The following is a 24,768-nucleotide window of genomic DNA, read 5'->3' on the forward strand; positions in this document are numbered from 1 at the left end:
GAGTAACTGAGGAAACGGCACACCCTTTCATCATTTCCTGCCACTCCTCCCAGCTCTGACATAATATTTGTCAAAGCTGTAGATATGCTTCCAAATACTTGGGCAAGATATCTGCATATTTTATGCATGGTTTCTAAGCAGTAAGATACTGTAAGTATTCTTGTGTGTTTGTGGTTAACACAATATCATCCCAGCTTCCTCGCGGACAGTTCTGCTGTAACCATGTTCTTAAAGTGATGACAGTAAAGACATTCCTTACATGTTTTACCAACTTTTATGGACACATATCTGATCTCTTACTACACAGTAATCTATCACATATCATGATGGAAAACTTTTATGAGGTTATTAGTTTAAAGGAGGGGCTACAACTGGAAGTGGTTTGTCATTTCTGGACAAGATCTGAAAGGTTTGGCTCTCCATTATGTTGAGTGTCTACAGTGAAAAGTGACTCACGCTGTGCAACATTGTCTCATTGTATGACAGAATTCCTGGGAGGGATAGAATAACAATCACCAATAGGTTATAAATGGATCATGAAATCATCTTGTCACACAACTCAGTATTCTCCCCTTCTAACAAACAAAATTTGTGCCACAATGGAATCTTTTATTTCTTACAACATACAGACGTTTATTTTTGAGCTCTCAACTCCATCTATGTTAAGCTTCTTTTTTCCTGTCTCCAACCAAAATCAATAGACAAGACTTGTTCTATACAGGGCAATCACAGGAAGAACACACATGAATTCCTGACTAATGCAATGAAAGTCACCGGACTCATTAAGCAACATTTGTTTATTGCATGATATCATTCACTTCCTGTTTTACTGTCACACTAGATCAGGTTTAGATTATTAATACACACAAGAATAGGCCTACAGTAAATCAGTATTCAGACCCCTTCACTTTTTCAACATGTTGTTACCTTAGTCTTATTCTGAACTGGATTAAATAAAAACAAATGTCCTGTGCAATCTGCACACAATACCCCATAATGACAATACATTTTTTTTTAATGTTAGCAAATGTATTTTTAAAATTAAGAAATGAGTTAGTTTTACATACATTGTTAGTTGTGTGTTCATGAATCACATGCAGTTGGCTCCTAAATAATGATGCATCTGGTACTATCGTCTTAATGTTTAAAGGGATGTGTCAGGATTTTGGCAATGTAGCCCTTCACCTTCTTCCCCAGGGTCATATGAACTCGTGGATACCATGTGTGTTTTTGCGTGCAGTTTGGAGGTAGTTGCTAACTAGCGTTAGCGCAATGACTGGAAGTCTATGGTAACTGTTAGTAGATACCATGAACTTCGTCATTGCGAAAATGCTGGTTAGCATTGGCTCGCAAAACTACCTCAAACTTCCTTAATACAGATTTGTTTTTCTCATGAGCTCAGACTCTAAATAAAAAGGGCAGATCATTTCCAAAATCCTTAAGTATTAGATCAGAGGCCTAGAGCAGTTTCGGCAAGATAACAGACCCATCTGAGATGTGTAAATATTAGGTAAAGAACCAAGGACTGCCATGACCCAAACACAGTATACTGTAACAGTAACTATGGATACTAGTTCAGTATCAAAATTAATCAATGGACAGACAAATGACACCGGTTCATGTATAAATGAGCGCTGTTTAATTGATTGGTACATTAAATCAAACGTGAAGAAAAAAAACGTTCATAATTGGCTGACCACAACTTACTATCTTAAGTGGTTCCACACTGATAATAAAACTGGTAATAGACATATGTAAAGTAGAGCATTTAGAGTCAGTGGTGAGAGCTACATTATACTTAAACACACGTTAATACTTCATTTTATTCATTAAAAGTGCTCCTGTTAAATAGTCGTCTTAGATATAATGAAACAACCTTTTGGAACATGTATTTTCATTCCATTTTGAAAACATGCTGTTTTACATTTAACACTGCTCTGTTTATTTAGTAGGGTACATTGATCAGAATAAATTAAAGTCAAACCTACTTTTATATTCACCTAACATTGTGCTCTACTAAATAACAACATGGGTTCATATGACGCAAACACTTGATTAGATCCCATGAAACATTAGAAATTAAATCACATTTGCATCAACAACAAAAAATCTGTAAAGACCACCAGTATGAGATGACCAAGCAATGGAACAAAGAGGGGAGTGGAAAGAGTCAGTCAAGACATCAAATAAATACAGGGAAAACTGCAGAATGTTTTGTCTTTTCCATTGATAAGGCAAAGTAAAGAATCTAACACTCTTAACATTTCAAAATTCACTGTGCCGATTCATCTACTTTGTATAGTGAGTTTTTCTACTTTACATTTACTCTGCACTGTTGAGGAAGTAAGCATTTTCCTACTGTTACACGTGCTATTCTGTGCATGTGACAAATAAACGGATTCATTTTAGCCTTCTATATTAGTGAGAGCTGCAGGCTTCCTCCTAGAACACCATGGCCCAGTGGTCTTATTGCTAGAGACTTTGCATTTACTGAAGGCAGCAATTCAGCTGTCAGGTATGGTGGATGTTAAATTAGAAGTGGTTGAATAGCAGATCTCCAATACATTTGCTCAATATGCTTCAGCCAGTTGCCATAATGAATCTCACACATTCAATGTGACACATTCAAGAACAGCTTACAGGGGGAAAAGTCTCAAACATGATTCATCTCTGGAAATAAGACATCGGAACATTACAGGCATTTATTTCCCCTTTATATTAAAACAAAAATGTCTTTACTTTAACAAAAAAATACATCTTTCCTTGGCTTATCTACAGTAGAACAATACAAAATAGGCTATAAGTTCAAATAAAGATTCCAAAGCTGGATCATGAGCCAGAGCCCTTGATCCCTCAAAGAGCTAAACACACTCAAAAGTATACTCTGGTGTTTCAAGCATGGTCTCCTTGTAAAACCAAGCTTTTCGATTTCACATCACAATACTTGTCTAAGGCCAATGACTAAGCTAAACTTGGTGAAAGCAATTGATTCCCATTGAACAATCTTTGCTCTTGAGCTCCAGGATATGAGTGTTTCCACACACCTGCAACCTGCTCTAGCTAACCAATCATGTTGACCTTCGGTGGCATGACTTCTATTAAGACGTTGCGTCAAACACATTCCCCTATGTATTTATTTCGTCAGTGAAGCTAAAACTTAATTAGGCTCTGTACTCCAGCAGTTTAGATCAAATGTTTGATACGAGGCGACAGTACGGAACGCCACATTTGAGGGTATTTTCATACAAATCTGTTTTACTGTTTAGAAATGACAGCACTTTATGGTTCTATACTGGGAGTCTGGCTGGGCATCTTAATGGATATGATTTCCTTTATTTCAGAGCGGGCAAAACTGGCTTTGTGATGCAGGGTTGCCCTAAAGGGCAGCTTCCATACATAAGAATTTTAACTAAGGTGGTTGGCAATGAGAAAGCAGGCTCAGATAAAGAAAGTTATTTGTGAAGTACACTGGGAACATGAATAGTTATTGAATAATCAGGTTAGGCCACTCATTAAGCACAAGCTTCCAAATTGGAATGAACCAATTCATTCTTCATCGTGAGGTTTCTAAAACATCACATGATCGAGCTTCCTTTGAAAGGAAATGAACCCGGTGTTTGGGAGGGGCTGGTGCATTCATAAGCAGGAGGGTAGTGCATTAAATCACAGCAGCCTGTTCACTTTGACTCCCTTATCAACGAAGCAAGAGGAAACTAAGGCAAGTAAGACGACCTGGCACTGAAAAATAAATACCAAAAATGCAGTTAGAAAAATCACGAAAATACATTTCACATTTTTTTCTACACCTGTCCTGCTAAAAAAATGAACATAAACATGATACATTTGTCTTCAGAGTTATTAGTGGGCACATTTCCTAAGTAGCCAAATCGATAGCTGTAACCCAAAAGTTGAGCAATGTATTTCATGACTGCATTTCTGGATGACCAGGAGGCCAAACCTAGCCTGGAACCCAGACCTGTTTTGTGCTAACAATCCACTTCTTGCCATGTGTCATGGCAAACTGTTTGTTAAATGACAGAGTGGTAAGGGGTGGAATGTTAGCAAAAAACAAGTCTGGATCCCAGGCTAGGCCAAACCCATTGCCCCAACAATCTGTCAACCTTGCCCGACACGTGAGTGGCAACCCGTCTGGACATCATCAATGAGACCCACCAACCAGTTTAATGTTTAAGAACACTAGAAGATTTGACAAAATGGCCATTGCGTTTACTTTGCAGCTCCACTACTGTGGCTGGTGTGTGTATATTGATGTTAAACACCAGAAAGCTTTGCAAATATAAAGCATGCAGCATTTAGCTGAAGCAGCATAGGTGGCTATGACAGCAGTAAGAACTCAAAAGAACACATGAAACTGAACAACAGTTGTTTTAGTGAGCGCAAAGAAAAGAGGGAGGAGCCATGACAGGAAACAAGCCTTGATTAGATGTTAATGAAATGAGAATGACTTACCGTGCTTTATATTTGTAGACTATAAATCCTATAACACAAACAAAACCTACAAAGAAAAAAGGAGAAGTTTGAATCCATGAGGTATTATTTAGGTAATTCTTACTTGGCATAGAGTTTAAAACATCAACATTCCTTCTCCTTACTGTGAACAACATTAATAAAAAAATGATGGGATGTCAACAGAAACGAATATTGTTATAGGTTTGTATACCAGTAACAATAGAAAAGTATTACAAATAACTTCATGCCTGTTCTGCAAGAAAAGGCTTGAACAGAATACTACCTCGGTAATAAAAATACACTGAGAAAAAAAAACAAAAGTTCCTTTCTCAGGACCCTGTCTTTCAAAGATCATTTGTAAAAATCCAAATAACTTCAGATCGTCATTGTAAAGGGTTTACACTGTTTCCCATGCTTGTTCAATGACCCATAAACAATGAATGAGCATGCACCTGTGGAACGATCGTTAAGACACTAACAGCTTACAGACGGTAGGCAATTAAGGTCTCAGTTATGAAAACTTAGGACACTAAAGAGGCCTTTCTACGGACTCTGAAAAACACCAAAATAAAGGTGCCCAGGGTCCCTGCTCATCTGCGTGAACGTGCCTTAGGCATGCTGCAAGGAGGCATAAGGACTGCAGATGTGGCCAGGGTAATACATTGCAATGTCCATACTGTGAGACGCATAAGACAGCACTACAGAGAGACAGGACGGACAGCTGATTGTCCTCGCAGTGGCAGACCACGTGTAACAACACCTGCACAGGATCGGTACATCCGAACATCACACCTGCGGGACAGGTACAGGATGGCAACAACAACTGCCAGAGTAACACCAGGAATGCGCAATCCTTCCATCAGTGCTCAGACTGTCAGCAATAGACCAAGAGAGGCTGGACTGAGGGCTTGTAGGCCTGTTGTCTGGTGAGGAACCGCCTTACATCACCGGCAACAACGTCACCTATGGGCACAAACCCACCGTCGCTGGACCAGACAGGACTGGCAAAAAGTGATCTTCACTGACAAGTTGCGGTTTTGTCTCACCAGGGGTGATGGTCGAATTCGCATTTATCATCGAAGGAATGCACGTTACACCGAGGCCTGTACTCTGGAGCGGGATCGATTTGGAGGTGGAGGGTCCGTTGTGGTCTGGGGCGGTGTGTCACAGCATCATCGGACTGAGCTTGTTGTCATTGTAGGCAATCAACACTGTGCGTTACAGGGAAGACATCCTCCTTTCTCATATGGTACCCTTCCTGTAGGCTTATCCTGACATGACGCTCCAGCTTGACAATGCCACCAGCCATACTGCTCGTTCTGTGTCTGATTTCCTGCAAGACAGGAATGTCAGTGTTCTGCCATGGCCAGCGAGGACCCCAGATCTCAATACCATTGAGCACGTCTGGGACCTGTTGGACCGGAGGGTGAGGGTTAGGGCCATTCCCCCCCAGAAATGTCCGGGAACTTGCAGGTAGGTGCCTTGGTGGAAGAGTGGGGTAACATCTCACTGCAAGAACTGGCAAATCTGGTGCAGTCCATGAGGAGGAGATGCACTGCAGTACTTAAAGCAGCTGGTGGACTCACCAGATACTGACTGTTACTTTTGATTTTGACCTCCCCTTTGTTCAGGGACACATTATTCCATTTCTGTTAGTCACATGTCTGGGGAACTTGTTCAGTTTATGTCTCAGTTGTTGAATCTTTTATTGTTCATACACATATTTACACATGTTAAGTTTGCTGAAAATAAACGCAGTTGACAGTGAGAGGACGTTTCTTTTTTTGCGGAGTATGTTAAAAAAAATCAATTATTGGTACAGCAACATTTTCGCATGACGACTAGATTTGAAAACGTTCAACATAAAACAAAACAAATACTGCTTATCCCGTTCGTCTTCATAAGATGGAATATAATACAATTCTTGTTTTATTTAACAGGTCACCATGTTGGACGGTTACTGTCATTATTCAGACAAATTCTATAGCAACTTACCAAGTCCACCTAGAACACCCCCTACTATTTCCCATGTGTGGTCTGTAAGAGAAACAAACGAGGGAAGGAATATGACATCATGAATTTGCAGTAATAATTAAATCATCACTTAATAGCCTAAATAATACTTGAACCATCAAAGAGATCATATACAACACCAATAAATAGCTACTGGGAGACAGCTTATTGTTGTAACAACATATATACACGGAGTGTACAAAACATTCATATTGAGTTGCTGCTCCCCCCATTTGCCCTCAGAACAGGCTCAATTCTTCAGGGCATAGACTCCACACTCGGGGACTCCCGAGTGACGCAGCGGTCTAAGACACTGCATCTTAGTGCAGTGGTTCAAATCCAGGCTGCATCACATCCGGCCGTGATTGGGAGTCCCATAGGGCGGGCACAATTGGCCCAGCGTCATCCAGGGTCATTGTAAATAAGAATGTTTTTTTATTTTTTTTAAAGGGACGCTGGCCCATGTTGACACCAATGCTTCCCTCAGTTGTGTCAAGTTGGCTGGATGTCATTTGGGTGGTGGACCATTCTTGATACATACTAAACTATTGAGCATGTAAAACCCAGGTGCATTGCAGTTCTTGACACAAACCGGTGTGCCTGGCACCATTCCCCGTTCAAAAAGGCACCTACATTTTTTGTCGTGCCTATTCACCCTCTGAATGGCACACATACACGTCTCAAGGCTTAATAATCCTTCTTTAACCCGTCTCCTCCCCTTCATCTACACTGATTGAATTGGACTTAACAAGTGATATCAATAAGGGATCATAGCTTTCACCTGGCCAGTCTATGTCATGGAAAGAGCATGTAAAACATCAATAGGTAGCTTACTGTTGGCCGCTGGGGGACTAGTGGGAACAGGATCAGGTGCACCATCTGTTGCTAAAAGAGGTGATATTAGGGTTCACACACACACTTAACACCAACAATTACAGCTTACTGATGTTTGAGAAATCAAATAGATCAAAAAGAACTAGATGTTAGAGGCATGGCATGCAAACTAGTGCTCAATTTCAACACAGCCAATACTTTATTTCTGTGTTCGAGGTTGTCTATGTGAAACATAACTCAAGGTAGGGTTCAGCCCTATGTGAATACAGATTGAGGTTTACTTCAAACGTTTTTGATATGGGTTGTATTTCCCCATGACTACTTGATAGGTACATTGTTACATACTGTATATTCAGATCACAAATCAATCCTTTGTCGTCTCAGGTGAAGGAGAAAAGCCACCATAAACTACCACTTGTTGGCGGCCAGGTTCAATTTGAATCTATAATTCAAGTGTCAATTCAAGTTGAGACAAGAATATATATTTGGACACAAATAAGTAGGGGAATTTAGCGAGCATAATAGGCTGTGTACTTCACAGTACCAATGACAATTCTCCACCTCAGCCAGACTGACATGCAACTTTGTGTAGAGGTCATTTGAAAGCATCACCACAAACACACCACTGGCTTATTCTATTACCATAAAGGATCAAAGGTTAGGCTAATGAAGTCAGTTGAAGTGTTAGTAGGGCTGTGACGGTCATGTAGCCAAATGACTGCAGGTCACTGTAATAACCATTCAAAATGTTTTTGGGAAACACATTATCGCCTAGTAGGGGGCTTTGTTTTAGTCAAAAGGGCTACAAAGTAACGCAATACAATTAAGCCAGTACTTATTATTGTCTAAACTGTCACAACACTTTCCTGTTGTGATCCCTCAAATGCTTTAGTCAGCCAGTGTGGTCTGAGGAGTAGAATGGTCTTGGACAAGATGGTTAATCATTCACAAATAAAGTGTTACTCAGCAGACCCTCAATGGAAGGTAAGCAGCTCACTAGACCATGGGATTGTTTTAATGGATTAAAAGGTTGAATTTGAACACCAGTTTGTTTTAAATAGTAACCAACTTCGCTACTAAAAGCATTAGGACTGTTCCGGGAAGAAAATAAATAAATAAATAATAATAATCTTGGTCTGTTCTTTCAACCATTGATTTTAAAAATGTATTCTTCCATATATAACCACAGCTTGTGTTTTAATAAAATCAACTATGCATTGAGATTTTCTGACGCTTTAAACTAGAGGTCGACCGGTTAATCGGAATGGCCGATTAATCACGACCAATTTCAAGTTCTCATAACAAAATCGGTAATCGGCATTTTTGGACACCGATTATGGCCGATTACATTGCACTCCACGAGGAGAATTCGTGGCCGGTTGACTAACTGTTATGCGATTGCAGCAAGGAACCAAGGTAAGGTGCGAGCTAGCATTAAATTTATATTATAAAAAAGAAATCAATCTTAACATAATCGCTAGTTAAACTAGTAATATCATCAACCGTGTCTAGTTATCTAGCTTGTCCTGCGTTGCATATAATCGATGCGGTGCCTGTTAATTTATCATTGAATCACAGCCTACTTCGCCAAATGGGTGATTTAACAAGCGCATTTGCGAAAAAAAGCACTGTCGTTGCACCAATGTGTACCTAACCATAAACATCAATGCTTTTCTTAAAATCAATACAAGAGTATATATTTTTAAACCTGCATATTTTGTTAATATTGCCAGCTAACATGCATCTCTTCTGTGTGTTATTATATTAGAATTATGTCTATGATTTGATATTGGATAGAGCAGTCTGACTGAGCGGTGGTAGGCAGCAGCAGGCTCCTCAGCATTCTTTCAAACAGCACTTTCCGGCATTTGCCAGCAGCTCTTCACTGTGCTTCAAGCATTGCGCTGTTTATGACCATGAACTCCCGAGATTAGGCTTGCAATACTATAGTGCCTATAAGAACATCCAAAAGTCAAAAGGTATATGAAATACAAATGGTACAGAGAGAAATAGTCCTATAATAACTACTTCGTACCTGGGAATATTGAAGACTCAGGTTAAAAAGGAACCACCAGCTTTCATATGTTCTGAGCAAGGAACTTAAACGTTAGCTTTTTTACATGGCACATATTGCACTTTTACTTTCTTCTCCAACACTTTGTTTTTGCATTATTTAAACCAAATTTAACATGTTTCATAATTTGAGACCAAATTGATTTTATTGATGTATATTAAGTTAAAGTGTTCATTCAGTATTGCTGTAATTGTCATTATTACAAATATATATTCAAAAAAATTTTTTTTAAATTATTAATTATTATTTTGGTATATTTTTAATTTGTGTCGATTAATTGGCATCGGCTTTTTTTGGTCCTCCCAATAATTGGTATTGAAAAATCATAATCGGTCGGCCTCTACTTTAAACTCATGGTGACGAAAAAACACAAATGACTTAAGAGCGAGCCAGAGATCAAGATAACCATAAGGGAAAAAAGGTAACCTGTCCGATCATCCTCCTTCCACTCCTACTGACATTCAGAAATTCTGCAGTTACCCTCCTGAAGTTGCCAGTAATAGGCTACACGCGGAGTCTGCAAACTTTCCAATGTGAAATTCCAATGGTTTTCATATGCACTTTGCTGCTCGACTTATTTTACTGCTCGACAAAAAAATAATAATAATCTTGGTCGACCAACAGCCCATTATTGACCAGACAATCAATCAGTCAAATAATTGGGGTCAGCCCTAAAAACCATGCAGGCGAGTAGCAAGGAATGGACTAGAAGGAAATAATAGATGGAAATCAAAATGACCAAATCCAAACTAATGCATACTGGGAAAATAATTACCTGAAGATGCTATGCAGTCATGCATATGGTGAAAAATAATGATTAGCATGAAGACTAGGCCTACCACACATACCATTTTGTGTTATCAAAAGTCTCAATATGTTTACATAAGATAGGGTCAATTCAGAAAGTCAGTTTGCTGACATATTGGTCTTCTGGTCCTAAACACCAAATGACGCACAAAATATCTAAGTTCAAATATAGGCTAAAGTACGTTAAATAACAAACACTGAAACAAGCCTTACCTTTGCATGTGGGAATAGAAGCTGACCAGCCTTCTATTTCACATGTCAGACTGGCCTCTCCCATCATCTTATATCCATCGTTGCACTTATACGTCACAAAAGACTTGTGCTGGTAGGGGGGCAGACGACCTTGAATCCTAACGCCATTCTCAACAACAGGAGCAGGACATGAAACCACTGCAGATGTAAGAGCAAAGAGCAATTTCGTTAGCTACTGTTGTGAACAAGGTGGGCCCAAGTCTCTCATTAGTTTTAGGCTATTTGAAGGCAATATCACAATTTTGCTATAGCCACTTATTTATGAATTCTAGAACTTGGCCTTCAATAAATAAGCTAGAGTTTTTGTTACACACTTCGTCTGAGCTCAATGTTGCATCATGGTTTTTAGAGTAGGCCCACAGTACACATAAACCATGTTGTAGACTGCTCTATTAGCCTGTGTTGTATGTTAATACAACGAGTGGGTCTAATCCTGAATGCTGATTGGATAAAACTACATTCCGGCCTGTGTATTTCACAAGATACCACCTGCTAATCTATTTACTATGTTCCATCGCACTGTGCAATCCACTGTCTCATCAACCCTGCCAGGAAATGTATAACTAATGGCGCGGAAGGAGATGGCTGCCGTTTTAAGATCCCGTAAACAATTGTGCATGTTTTTGCGTTATTTTGTTGATGATGTTTCTTCCACCGTGTCTTATGACCAAAAAGAGCTTCTAGATATCAGGACAGTGATTACTCACCCCGTAATGGGGGAATACTTTTCTTCAATTTACTTCAGACGCCAGACAAGGCCCTCATCCCTGTAAGTCGCAGGAGAAAGAGACAGAGGTATCGTGGACGAAGATCCGGGTGCCTTGTTAGGATCCGTCGCCGAAAGGGTATTCTACCTTTACCATCGTTCCTATTAGACAACGTGCAATCAATCGATAATAAAATAGAGACAAACTACGATCACGTATATCCTACCAACGGGACATTAAAAACTGTAATATCTTACGTTTCACCGAGTTGTGCCTGAACGACGACATTAATAAACATACAGCTGGTGGGTTTGAAGCTTTTTCAGGAGGATAGAACAGCGGCCTCTGATAAGACAAGGGGTGGCGGTCCATGTATATTTGTAAACAACAGCTGATGCACGAAATCTAAGGAAGTCTCAAGGGTTTGCTCGCCTGAGGTAGAGTCTCCCATAAGCTGTAGACCACACTATTTGCCAAGAGAGTTTGTGTATTTATCAAAGCTGTCTAAATATCACCGCAAACCGATACTGGCACTAAGACCGCACTGAATGAGCTATACACGGCCATTAGCAAACAGGAAAACACTCATCCAGAGAAGGCGCTCCTAGTGGCCGGGGACTTTAATGCAGGGAGACTTAAATCCATTTTACCTAATTTCTATCAGCATGTTAAATGTGTAACCAGAGGAATGAATAAATATATATATATATAGACCTCCTTTACTCCACACACAGAAAAGACAACAAGCTCTCCCTCGCCCTCCATTTGGCAGGGGATATCTGACCAAAATTCTATCCTCCTGATTCCTGCTTACAAACAAAAACGAAAGCAGAAAGCACCAGTGACTCAGTCAATAAGGAAGTGGTTAGATGAAGCAGATGCTAAGCTACAGAACTGTTTTGATAGCACAGATTGGAATATGTTCCGGAATTCTTCTGATGGCATTGGGGAGTACACCACATCAGTCACTGGCTTCATCAATAAGTGCATCGATGATGTCATCCCCACAGTGACTGTACGTACATACCCCAACCAGAAGCCATGGATTACAGGCAACATCCGTACTGAACTAAGCGCGAGCATGCGCTGACCAACTGGCAAGTTGCTCCCGAATGGTGCAGTGGCCTAAGGCACTGCATCCCAGTGCTTGAGACGTCACTAGACACCCTGGTTTGAATCCAGGCTGTATCACAACCGGCCGTGATTGAGATAGGGCGGCGCCTAACTTGCCCAGCGTCGTCCGGGTTTGGCCAGTGTAGGCCGTCATTGTAAATACAAATTTGTTCCTAACCGACTTGCCTAGTTAAATAAATAAGTGTCCTGACATTTTCAACCTATCCCTGACAGAGTCTGTAATACCAACATGTTTCAAGCAGACCACCATAGTCCCTGTGCCCAAGAACCTGCATAAATGACTACCAACCCATAACACTCACGTCTGTAGCCATGAAGTGCTCTGAAAAGGCTGATCATGACTCACATCAACAATATCCCAGAAACCCACTCCAATTTGCATACCGCCCCAGCAGATCCACAGACAACGCAATCTCTATTGCACTCCACACTGCCCTTTCCCACCTGGACAAAAGGAACACCTATGTGAGAATGCTATTCATTGACTACAGCTCAGCATTCAGACATATAGTGCCCTCAAAGCTCATCTCTAAGCTAAGGACCTGGGACTAAACACCTCCCTCCACAACTGGATCCTGGACTTCCTGACAGGTCTCCCCCAGGTGGTAAGGGTAGGTAACACCACATCCGCCATGCTGATCCTCAACACAGGGCCCCTCAGGGGTGCGTGCTCAGTCCCCTCCGTACTCCCTGTTCACTCATGACTGCATGGCCAGGCATGACTCAAACACCATCGTCAAGTTTGCTGATGACAACCACGATGAGACAGCCTATAGGGAGGAGGTCAGAGACCTGGCTGTGTGGTGCCAGAACAACAACCTCTCCCTCAACGTGATCAAGACCAAGGAGATGATTGTGGACTACAGGAAAAGGAGGACCATGCATGCCCCCATTCTCATCAACGGGGCTGCAGAGGAGCAGGTCGAGAGCTTCAAGTTCCTTGGTGTCCACATCACCAACAAACTAACAGGTTCCAAGCCCACAAAGGCAGTCGTGAAGAGGACTAAATAAAGCTAACTAGAAAACAACTTAAACAAATGCAGCTACTTTGCTGTTATTCTGGCTGCACTTTGACGTGACTAAGTTAGCCGCAGTTGGCTAGCTAGCAAGCAACAAGACCATTGCCAGCCAGTATGGCATTTAGAACGAACAACTGGGTCGCGTCCATAGATACAGAACAAAAGACTGAATGACTGGGTTGCGTCTCGAGCAATCCTACATTTGTGTCAGGAATATGTCTTGTGGAAGGATGAAATAGTATGAAGAAATTAATCAAAATAATGTTTATTTTTATATGTCAATCACTATTTGAATATGTTGGTAACTCGTTGTATAAAAGTGATAATGTCCTCGACGCCGGTGTTTGGAGGATATATTGGCACGGTTTGCTGGCACTCGACGAAAACGAACAACATCCGTGCCAATACATTCTTCAAACACCGGCTTCTCGGGCATTATCACTTAAATGTCTCACGCACATCTCTGCTTATGTTATTTCTTTGTATCAGGCTAGATAGTGATATTTTTGTAATTAAAAAAAAATATGTTCAGATGAGGTCATCTGGACCCTGACAATGCTCATGATTGTGTGGTGGAGGTTCTATGTCTTGTCAACAACCATAATTATGATTGTTTAAAACAGAAGGGGGGAAAAAGGCAAGCTTTCAACGTACTTTTACACTCCGGTGGAGCTGGCTGGAATTCTCCGTCCTTTTCACAGACTATGGATTTAGTTCCAACCAGAGTGAACTCCTTCTGACAGCTATATTCCACAACACTTCTATAGTGGTACTCTTCATCAGGTGGGATAACAAGTCCACCGTTGACAATGGTGGGGGGCTTTCCACACTTCACCACTGCAGAGTAGAACACAACAGCAGTTATGAACAGTTTTGATCTCGGCACAAGCATAGAACTGTTTAAGATAGTTATTTTCACTTGACTAACCTTCACATACAGGAACTCTGCCATCCCAGCCTTCGACCAAACAATTCCTTACACCGCTGCCCACAAGCATATAGCTGAAAAAGATGACACAATATGAGACAGTATTTGGACCATTGGTTTTGGGATAGCAAGGGGTTACAACATACTGTTCAGTGATCATGATATCATAAGCTTTACAAACATTTCCTTTAGCTTTTAGGGACGAAAAGTATTAGGCCTGCAAATTGTGAACTTTGTGAAACATGACAGTTGACATGTTAAAGTACTCAGTTGAGCCCTATTAAAGAATGAGAGTGCGCACGCACAAGAGAGAGAGAGAGAGAGAGAGGGGGGAGGCAAATAGCCTTGCACTGACCCAGTGTCACAGGTAACAGCAGCTCTGGCACCGAACAGAATGCCTTCATCGAGAATATATTTGCCGTTCATCACTTCTCCTGGGTGGCCACATGACTTTCCTGAAAACCATGAAGAAAACTAGTCAGACTCATGTACAGAGGAAATGTAGGCTAGCTTGGAATATACTTGTTTTGTGCTAACATGCCACTCCATGTCATATGATATGGAGTGTCAAGGAGTGGATTGTTTTGCACAAAACAAGTCTGGATTCCAGGCTAGGCTTAGGCTAGTATTTCACTGAGTTTTATGGATGGGCAATGAATATCAACTTTTTACCACAACAATAAATACAATTATTGGAATTACTTGTGCATGTCAGTGTCACTGTACTCCACACGCCAGCAGTACATGTGACTGATCGAGACCCTCCTGCACGGACATATCCAAATTCACACTCAAAACTTGCGGTTGTTCCCTCTCCAAATGTCTCTTTGGTGATGAAGGTTTCTGTCAAAACCATGTTGGGCTTTCCTATGGGTTTGGAGCATTCTTGAGCTGAAAGATGTGGAAGAAAGAGTTCATGTTAATGACCAAGGCAGCCAAATCCTTTAAACCATAGACTGTAGACAGGGTGAGTTGCATAGAAATATAACTGATTCTAGTTGACCCTACCTTGAACAGGAAGAACCATGAAGGCAAGTTGTACCACCCCTATTATCAAGGACCAACAGACGTCTTTAGAAGGCAGCATGACGTCTTCTTTTCCCGTAACAAGCAGCAACACACGATTTCCTGGATTGGTTTGTTTGTTCGAGTAAAGTTCCCCACCTAAACGGATGATCTTCTCGCAATATCCACTTTTCGTAATCAGACTGTGTTGACATGGAAAGAGACACCATTATGTTAATGTTAGCTGGGGGTGGGTATAATTTCTGGAACGTTCCAACAGGAATCCGTTGTCAACGGACAACGCATACAAAGTTGTATAGCGGCAGTGTAAAATATCAGGTAGACAGCGGGCAATTTTGTTGAGTTTTTCACTCACCACGTTTATTCCGAAAAATGTCTGTCCTCACTCTGGTAGCCTGTGGACAAACAATAATAAGCTACGTGGTGAGTTGATGCCTATTCCGCAGCTAGTTAGCTAGGTGAATTTCTCATGTTACTTTGTATGCGTTTGTTGGCATCCTTGTTATCCACGAAGATTTTGGAACAGTTTCCTGTTGGAACGTTCCACATTATACCCACCCGTTAGCTGGCACTGGGTGGAACCTGCGAGATATCTAGCCTGGCTAACGTTAACTGGATCAGTTAACTACCGTGTTTGCGTACATGGCACTGTCTATAACAAATACGTCATAATGCCAAATAGACCGTTGTTTGTAGGATATTGGCACGGGTGTTAAAGACCTGAGAAGAAGTCTATACAAATCTCAGATGAAAACTAAATGTTAGTCTAAAATAAAATGTGAGATAATGTCTAGATGTTTTTTATAGTGGAGAATAAGTTTAGAATTTGCCTGGCAGGGTTGATGATGAGGCATTTTAACGTGGAATAAACACTGTCTGGAATGCGCTTTTAACCAAACAGCATTCAGGATTAGACCCACCAGTTGTATAATATACAATAATTATCAGCTATGGTATTTGGAAAAGTCTTACCTTTATTGTTCAAAGTCTTTATGCTTTCTTCAAAATCCAACTGACAGTCTGTCTAGCAGTACCAAATGTACGTTTGTGTTGCGCATTTTCTTCTTCTTTGGTGAGGTTTAACGGCGGTTGGCATCCAATATGTTGCATTAACGCCACGAACTGGACTGGAGTAAAAATGAATTATACTTTGCGCTACAACAACTGAAAAGGAGGGGGAATGCGCTACAACAACGGAAAAGGAGGGGGAATGCCCAACCTACTAACCCTACACCCCATTCCACTATTGTGACCCTATTTGATCCTAGACCAGGCCACCTGCCTGGGAGGACAGGAGACTCCAATTTAATACCCCCTGTGGCTCTTCTGGAGTTAAATCACAGACAGAACAATGAGACAGCTGTACAATGAGACGGCTGTATAAATGTGAATCAGTGGCCGGCAGTGGGAGATGGAACCAGATGGATTTTGGCCGACATTCTGCTAATTTACTCATCAACTAAACATTTGATTTCAATACAGTTTTTCTCTTCCCAAACCTACAATCTGTCATGAATAGACTTTACCCTTTGCCAAAGTTTTAAAAAGTGTTGTTGTTTAGGAGTGCAAAGGCGAATTGACTTATTGCACACGCTCTCTTCACCGAGAATGCGTCCCCAACGGAAATGCGCCAATAGGATCTCGCTAGCTCGTTCTTGGCTCTGCCCACCTCCTTGCTTGTTCTGCCCACTATGACTCATTTGTTCCCAATTGAAAGGGCAGACTGTTGTCTGACTTGGTTAAGGTCCATTCCTACGGTACAGTTGATAACCATGACCGCTTCAAAGCCAACCTTACTGAAGTCAATTTCATTCATTATCTTATCACTCTGTGCAGTTTCACCACGCTCTCCACCGGGGTCAGTGTCGCACCAGACGGCGGGCATCATCGGTCCCGGGAATCTTCCATTTCACCCCTGCCTTTACACAGGTAATCACTCCTTTCAATGGTGCACTTTTCTTCATCACAAGACCACTTCTTGACCACCACATATATATATATATTATTATACCTTTATTTTACTAGGCAAGTCAGTTAACAAATTCTTGTTTTCAATGACGGCCTAGGAACAGTGGGTTAACGGCCTTGTTCAGGGGCAGAACGACAGATTTGTACCTTGTCAGCTCAGGATTCGATCTTGCAACCTTTCGGTAACTAGTCCAATGAGGTAAGAGTTTTCATGAAGTGCTTTAAGAGGCTAGTTAGGGATCATATCATCTCCACCTTACCCAACACCCTAGACCAGTGGGGTGGGGGGATACATTTGGGGATAGAAAAATGCATTTTGTGTAAACTTAAACCACTAAAACCGATTTTTAAAATATATATATATTTTGTAATATAATGGACATTTTCCAATAACAGCCCATCATTTTTCAGAATTGACAATCAACACAGTAAAAGCTAGACAATAAGGCCCCCATTGATTTTGTTAAAAGGTTTGAGAATAACACAGCATTCGACATGTCAAAATGCGTAGAAAACTGCCAAATGTTCTCTACCTCAAGGCAAAATGTATAGAATTGCAGAAAATTGGCTTTAACATTTTTAAACTTTATTTCAGCTCCATGGCAGGATGTGTGGAATTTCAGGAGACTAGCTTTGAAACTGCAAAAATGTCTCTTCGCTGCCAAGATAACTTTTTTTACTTATTCTTTGGTCTGAATGTTTTTTCACCACTCAACCCTTATGGTGGGTCGTGACTCAAAATACCCCTCCCCTACACTAATTACAATTTGCATACCGCCCCAAAAGATCCATGGATAATGCGATCGCCATCGCACTGCACACTGCCCTGTCCCATCTGGACAAGAAGAATACCTGTGTAAGAATGCTGTTCATTGGCTACAGCTCAGGCTTCTACGCCATAATGCCCTCCAAGCTCATCACTAAGCTTGGGGCTCTTTGTCTGAAACCCGCCCTGTGCAACTGGGTCCTGGACTTGCTGACCCCATATGGTGAAGGTAAGCAACAACACCTCTGCCACACTGATCCACAACACAGGAGCCCCACAAGGGGACGTGCTCAGCTCTCTCCTATACTCAGCATAGAGAGCACACCCCCATCCACATCGATGAGGCCTTAGTAGAGAGGTTGAAAAGCTTAATTTTCCTCGGCATGCACATCCCTGACAATCTGAAATGGTCCATCCACACAGACAGTGTAGTGAAGAAAGCGCAACAGCGGTTGGCCCCTCAGACCCTCACGAACTTCTAAAGATGCACCGTTGAGAGCATCTTGTCAGGCTGTATCACCGCCTGGTACAGCAATTGCACATTCCCCAACCGTAGGGCTCTCCAGATGGTGGTGCGATCAGCCCAACGCATCACCGGGGGGCACACTTCCTACCCACCAGGACATACAGTATACAGCACCCAGTGTCACAGGAAGGCCAAGAAGAGTATCAAGGACCTCCGCCACCGGAGCCACGGCCTGTTCACCACACTACCATCTAGAAGGCAGAGACAGTACAGGTGCATCAAAGCTTGGACCGAGAGAATGAAAAACAGTTTCTATCTCCAGGTCATCAGACTGTTAAATAGTCAACACTAGCTGGCCTCCGACAAGTCTACTACCCTGAACTTAGTCACTGTTACTAGCCGGTTACCACCTGGTACTCAACCCTGCACCTTAGAGACTGCTGTCCTATGTACATAGTCATTGAAAACTGATCACTTTAATCATCTTTACATACTTTTTTTACGCACTTCATATGTACAGTGCCTTGCGAAAGTATTCGGCCCCCTTGAACTTTGCGACCTTTTGCCAAATTTCAGGCTTCAAACATAAAGATATAAAACTGTATTTTTTTGTGAAGAATCAACAACAAGTGGGACACAATCATGAAGTGGAACGACATTTATTGGATATTTCAAACTTTTTTAACAAATCAAAAACGGAAAAATTGGGCGTGCAAAATTATTCATCCCCTTTACTTTCAGTGCAGCAAACTCTCTCCAGAAGTTCAGTGAGGATCTCTGAATGATCCAATGTTGACCTAAATGACTAATGATGATAAATAAAATCCACCTGTGTGTAATCAAGTCTCCGTATAAATGCACCTGCACTGTGATAGTCTCAGAGGTCCGTTAAAAGCGCAGAGAGCATCATGAAGAACAAGGAACACACCAGGCAGGTCCGAGATACTGTTGTGAAGAAGTTTAAAGCCGGATTTGGATACAAAAAGATTTCCCAAGCTTTAAACATTCCAAGGAGCACTGTGCAAGCGATAATATTGAAATGGAAGGAGTATCAAACCACTGCAAATCTACAAAGACCTGGCCGTCCCTCTAAACTTTCAGCTCATACAAGGAGAAGACTGATCAGAGATGCAGCCAAGAGGCCCATGATCACTCTGGATGAACTGCAGAGATCTACAGCTGAGGTGGGAGACTCTGTCCGTAGGACAACAATCAGCCGTATATTGCACAAATCTGGCCTTTATGGAAGAGTGGCAAGAAGAAAGCCATTTCTTAAAGATATCCATAAAAAGTGTTGTTTAACGTTTGCCACAAGCCATCTGGGAGACACACCAAACATGTGGAAGAAGGTGCTCTGGTCAGATGAAACCAAAATGGAACTTTTTGGCAACAATGCAAAACGTTATGTTTGGCGTAAAAGCAACACAGCTCATCACCCTGAACACACCATCCCCACTGTCAAACATGGTGGTGGCAGCATCATGGTTTGGGCCTGCTTTTCTTCAGCAGGGACAGGGAAGATGGTTAAAATTGATGGGAAGATGGATGGAGCCAAATACAGGACCATTCTGGAAGAAAACCTGATGGAGTCTGCAAAAGACCTGAGACTGGGACAGAGATTTGTCTTCCAACAAGACAATGATCCAAAACATAAAGCAAAATCTACAATGGAATGGTTCAAAAATAAACATATCCAGGTGTTAGAATGGCCAAGTCAAAGTCCAGACATGAATCCAATCGAGAATCGGTGGAAAGAACTGAAAACTGCTGTTCACAAATGCTCTCCATCCAACCTCACTGAGCTCGAGCTGTTTTGCAAGGAGGAATGGGAAAAAATTTCAGTCTCTCGATGTGCAAAACTGATAGAGACATACCCCAAGCGACTTACAGCTGTAATCGCAGCAAAAGGTGGCGCTACAAAGTATTAACTTAAGGGGGCAGAATAATTTTGCACGCCCAATTTTTCAGTTTTTGATTTGTTAAAAAAGTTTGAAATATCCAATAAATGTCGTTCCACTTCATGATTGTGTCCCACTTGTTGTTGATTCTTCACAAAAAAATACAGTTTTATATCTTTATGTTTGAAGCCTGAAATTTGGCAAAAGGTCGCAAAGTTCAAGGGGGCCGAATACTTTCGCAAGGCACTGTATATACTGTATTCTAGTCGAGGCTCATCTTATATAACTGCTGCTGTAAACATATTTTCTATTCATATATTGTCCATAATGTCTATACACACCATCATATACAATATGTGTGTATGCGACCAATACATTTGATATGATTTGAATTGAAAACGCACATAATCTAACGCCTGCCTCAGACCACTCGTAGAACAGCTAAGTGCATCGTTTGATGCTTCGTTTTTTTGCCCTCCCTTGTCACTTTATACACAGAAGAGCTCTGCCAAACATAGAATCAATCACATGGTTTATCCACCTCTCTCTGACCTACAATAACTTCAAAACAAAGTTGCCAATGTCTTTGCAATAGATACAAACCAGCAACTTATAAAATGATGGTTCATGCAAGACAAAGTGAGTTATCAATATCATCACCTGCCCATGTGGGAAAGCCTACATAAGATTAATGACAAGACAATTAAAACAACGCATAGCTGAACACCTCAGCTCAATCAGGTATAAGAACACTGACTATCCAGTAGCAGCTCACATCCTATCTCTTCCCTCAAATACACAGGTATCGAGCATGTTACCCTACCAAGGAGAGGCGGTAACATTGAGACCCTACTACTACAGAGGGAGGCCTCCTGGTTATCCTAACCAACATTGACCCCTAGTGGTCTGAATATTGCCTTTGATCTCAGGCCCGTCTTATGAACAATTCTCTTTTTTATTAACAAGTCTTATAAATGAATATATTATTTCTACAGCTTATCAGCGTACACCCAATATGTTCCCCCTGTTGATGATGCTTATAATGCATTATGGTTGAACCAAAACGTTACAATTAAATGAAATTGGAAACAATTAAATATATATGTGAAATTAAATTAAACAATAATGTATGTAGATACTAATATTATGTACAATATCTAATTATGTTGCCATTTGATAACAATAGCCTAGTATATTCAACATGCTGTAAATTACTGTCTTGTAACAGTTTCACTTGATAGCCTTCAATATTGACTGTTCTAGAGAATTTTAAACCGTTTTTTGTAAGAACATAGTATATGGGATTGATTTTAAGAAATTTAGTGGAGATTCGGTGAAAATAAAAATCTCATTGATTTGTCAAGACCAGTCCCCATGCTTGTCTCAGAGCAGCACGGAACGGTGCTGAAATAGTTGACCACAGTGGGTAGGCTATCGCTTCAAATCCTATTGCTTCTAACTTCAATATGTTTTATAAATAAATAAGACCTTTAACAGCACATTACTCAAAACTAGTGAGACTCATGTCGCCAACAGTATATATATATATATTTTTCTTAATGATGTGACTCTTAGCCAATAATTAGGTTTAGAGGATTGGAGGATTCTAAATTAATATCTAAGTGGCATATCTAAGGGCAAATCTGATCTGTGAGAATATCTAAGGGGCTTTTATATCATTATAAATTAATTAATAATAATAATAATCGCTTTGTTTTAAAAAATAATATTTTGGAGATTTCATTTTCAAATAACCTAATGTGAGCGAGTAAATGGCCATTCTTGAAAATGGGGTGAGACATTGTTACTAATTTGTAAATAAAGCCAGTTTATTTATTTCTGTTTTTAGAGGGAGAGAGCCCACCGTCAATTCATGAATCTCCCGGTCACGGTCGGCACGGGTATCGAACCAGCATCTGTAGCAACGTCACTGAGAGTGAGTGTCTTAGACCGCAGCGCCACTCGGGAGGTCCCATCCACAAATGTTTAATGCTGATCAATTGCCTTGCACAAAGTATCTATTGTCCTGCTAATAGCCCATAATGGCGCTGTAAATCGTGACTGGTCAGGAGTAGGCTACAGTACTACAGTAAGAGCAAAATAATCCTAACATTTCCACACCCTAATTGTAGTCTAACCAATACCCAAATGGAGATTTAGTGAAAATAATAATCTAATTGATTTATCAAGACCAGACCCCATGCTTGTCTCCCCATGCTTGTCTCCCCATGCTTGTCTCCCCATGCTTGACCTCTGAATGCGGAGTATTTTCCAGTAGGCAACAATGTGTTTACCTTCATTAGCCTACTTTGTTCCATTATTTCTGTCATTCAGTGATATTTATTCCCATAGTAATTTGTTATGAATTTCTAAGGAAATTAACATCTGCATTTTGAAAGAGTATTTTTATAATGATTTATTAACTAAAGCACAAATATGTTGATGAAGAAATATAGTACTGTACAGGAAATGCTTTATCCAACATTTTTGCGGTTGCATGAGGTCGCCTGCACACACTTTAAACATTTGGATAATAAAGCATTTAAAGCATTTTGAAGATAGAAGCCGCCTGCATTTGTTTATTAGGCTACTGTGCAGTCTGACAAGTACACATCCTTGGAATAACAGAACAGCATTAACGGTCCATACGGCCCTTGCTGTGCCTGGTGAGCAGTTGGTCAAGTTCTGTTGTCAGAAGAGGAATGGAAATGTCAGGGTGAACCGACGACCTGACGAACCCGCCAGGTATGTTGACTCTTCCTGTTGGAAGTGGAGTTCCAGAGCTCACAGGTGTGCCTGCCATGGATTGTGACAACATCTCATTCCTCGCCCTGTTCAACACGTCATTCTCCACCTGACTCTCCGACAATGACGTGTGACTCTCCGCCAATGCCGCCTGGCTCTGGACCAATGCATCAGCTGTCGCCCGTATCTCTGCCCTCAGATAATGTTTTTCTTTCTGCTGGTCTGCCTTCAATGACTCGGTCTCGGGTCTTCAAAGTTTGAATCTGAGCCATGTGCATCTTCATCAGATGAGCAGAATGGTACCGCCCTGAGCCCCCATCGATTACAGTGGCCTATGATAGAAATGGTAGATCAATTAAGAATTAAAAGTGACTCCAACACATAAATGCTGCATACACATGAAAAATAATAAGACCTACACCAGTTTTAAAAGCACAATACTCAACACTAGTGAGACTCATGTCGCCTACGTTAGGCCTACAGTATTATCGAACGACAACAAAAATGTCTGACGTGACTCCCCGCCAATAATTACATTTAGAGGATTGGATGATTCTAAATTTATATAAGGGGCATTTTATCAATTAGTATATTATGAACCACAATAGTTGTTGTATTATTTGTTCTATCTTTTCTGGTGGATTAAACTGAAATTACAACCAACTTTCTATGGCTTGTTTAAAAAATAACTATATTTTGGAGATGATTTAGTTTCAAATAACCTAAAGTGATTGAGAAAAAGGCTATTCTTGAACATGGGGTGAGACATACAGTAGTTACTAATTTGTAAATAAAGCCAGTTTGTTATTTAGAATGATTTATTTCTGTTTTTAGAGGGAGAGAAACCAAAAGCCCACCATTCCCTCATGGGTCTCCCTGTTGCAGCCGGCACAGGTACTGAACCAGCATCTGTAGCAACACAGTTTGCAATGCACTGTCTTAGACCACTGCGCCACACAGGCACTGTACAACAGAGTAGGCTACAGTACCACAGTACTGTTTCTCTTAGAATAAAAACCGTAGTGGAACAACAGTTTTAGTAGGTAAGTGCACAATTATCAGTTTCTATTTGGTTTATGTCGCCCATTCATTGTCAGTTAGAGACAAAGTAGCACCTTTTAAAACATTTTTTTTATAACCCTTCGAACATCAGCTGATATTTCAAAGTGCTGTACAGAAACCCAGCCTAAAACCCCAAACAGCAAGAAATGCAGGTGTAGAAGCACGGTGGCTAGGAAAAACTGCCTAGAAAAGGCCAAAACCTAGGAAGAAACAGAGAGGAACCAGGCTATGAGGGGTGGCCAGTCCTCTTCTGGCTGTCCCAGGTGGAGATTATAACAGAACATGGCCAAGATGTTCAAATGTTCATAAATGACCAGCATGGTCAAATAATAATAATCACAGTAGTCGAGAGTGCAGCAAGTCAGAACATCAGGAGTAAATGTCAGTTGGCTTTTCATAGCCCATCATTAAGAGTAACTATACCACTACTGTCTCTAGAGCACATATGTCAGAGTCAAGGCCCGCGGGCCACATCCGCCCGCAAGAAGGTTTTTTACGGCCCCTGGGATGATCTTGATTTATTATTAGAACCGGCCCGCAGCAAGCCGGCAGCCCGCAGATCTTTTACACGCACCAATACTACATTTCCCACAATGCAA

General features: G+C 41.0%; 1 protein-coding gene and 1 long non-coding RNA gene across 5 annotated transcripts; one reads left to right on the forward strand and one right to left on the reverse strand.

Annotated features, from left to right (window-relative positions):
- Window positions 1-1,616: 1,616 nt before the first annotated feature.
- Window positions 1,617-16,422, reverse strand: LOC115102447 (C4b-binding protein alpha chain-like). 3 transcript variants are annotated; one of them, XM_065005467.1, is made up of 12 exons: window positions 16,237-16,422; window positions 15,620-15,659; window positions 15,247-15,446; window positions 14,941-15,129; window positions 14,594-14,693; window positions 14,239-14,312; window positions 13,965-14,147; window positions 10,412-10,588; window positions 7,318-7,362; window positions 6,466-6,507; window positions 4,471-4,516; window positions 1,617-3,738 (listed from the first exon to the last, which is right to left on the reverse strand). In XM_065005467.1, the coding sequence occupies exons 3-12, from the start codon at window positions 15,323-15,325 to the stop codon at window positions 3,714-3,716; spliced, it is 960 nt and encodes a 319-aa protein (XP_064861539.1). In that variant the 5' UTR covers window positions 15,326-15,446; window positions 15,620-15,659; window positions 16,237-16,422; the 3' UTR covers window positions 1,617-3,713. The 3 variants fall into 3 exon arrangements, with proteins under 3 accessions (XP_064861539.1, XP_029478267.2, XP_029478266.2); XM_029622407.2 differs by having other exon boundaries at window positions 7,318-7,368; window positions 16,237-16,416; XM_029622406.2 differs by lacking the exon at window positions 15,620-15,659 and having other exon boundaries at window positions 7,318-7,368; window positions 16,237-16,416.
- LOC115102449 (uncharacterized) lies at window positions 15,466-22,926 on the forward strand. Of its 2 annotated transcripts, none has more exons than XR_003859452.2 (4): window positions 15,466-15,687; window positions 17,101-17,193; window positions 17,331-18,227; window positions 22,212-22,926. It is a non-coding gene; the product is annotated as an uncharacterized LOC115102449 (long non-coding RNA). The 2 variants fall into 2 exon arrangements; XR_010460171.1 differs by lacking the exon at window positions 22,212-22,926 and having other exon boundaries at window positions 17,331-17,431; window positions 17,828-19,032.
- The last annotated feature ends 1,842 nt before the right edge of the window (window positions 22,927-24,768 follow it).

This window comes from Oncorhynchus nerka, linkage group LG20, assembly GCF_034236695.1.
Source record: "Oncorhynchus nerka isolate Pitt River linkage group LG20, Oner_Uvic_2.0, whole genome shotgun sequence".
Taxonomy (NCBI): domain Eukaryota; kingdom Metazoa; phylum Chordata; class Actinopteri; order Salmoniformes; family Salmonidae; genus Oncorhynchus; species Oncorhynchus nerka.

Coding starts and splice junctions, on each gene's coding strand:
- LOC115102447 (XM_029622406.2), bottom strand. CDS start 15,325: ATGCTGCCTTCTAAAGACGTCTGTTGGTCCTTGATAATAGGGGTGGTA. Junction 14,313..14,593: donor GCTGTTACCTGTGACACTGG/GTCAGTGCAAGG, acceptor CATCTTTTTCAG/CTATATGCTTGTGGGCAGCG. Junction 4,517..6,465: donor GGGTGTTCTAGGTGGACTTG/GTAAGTTGCTAT, acceptor TTTTCTTTGTAG/GTTTTGTTTGTGTTATAGGA.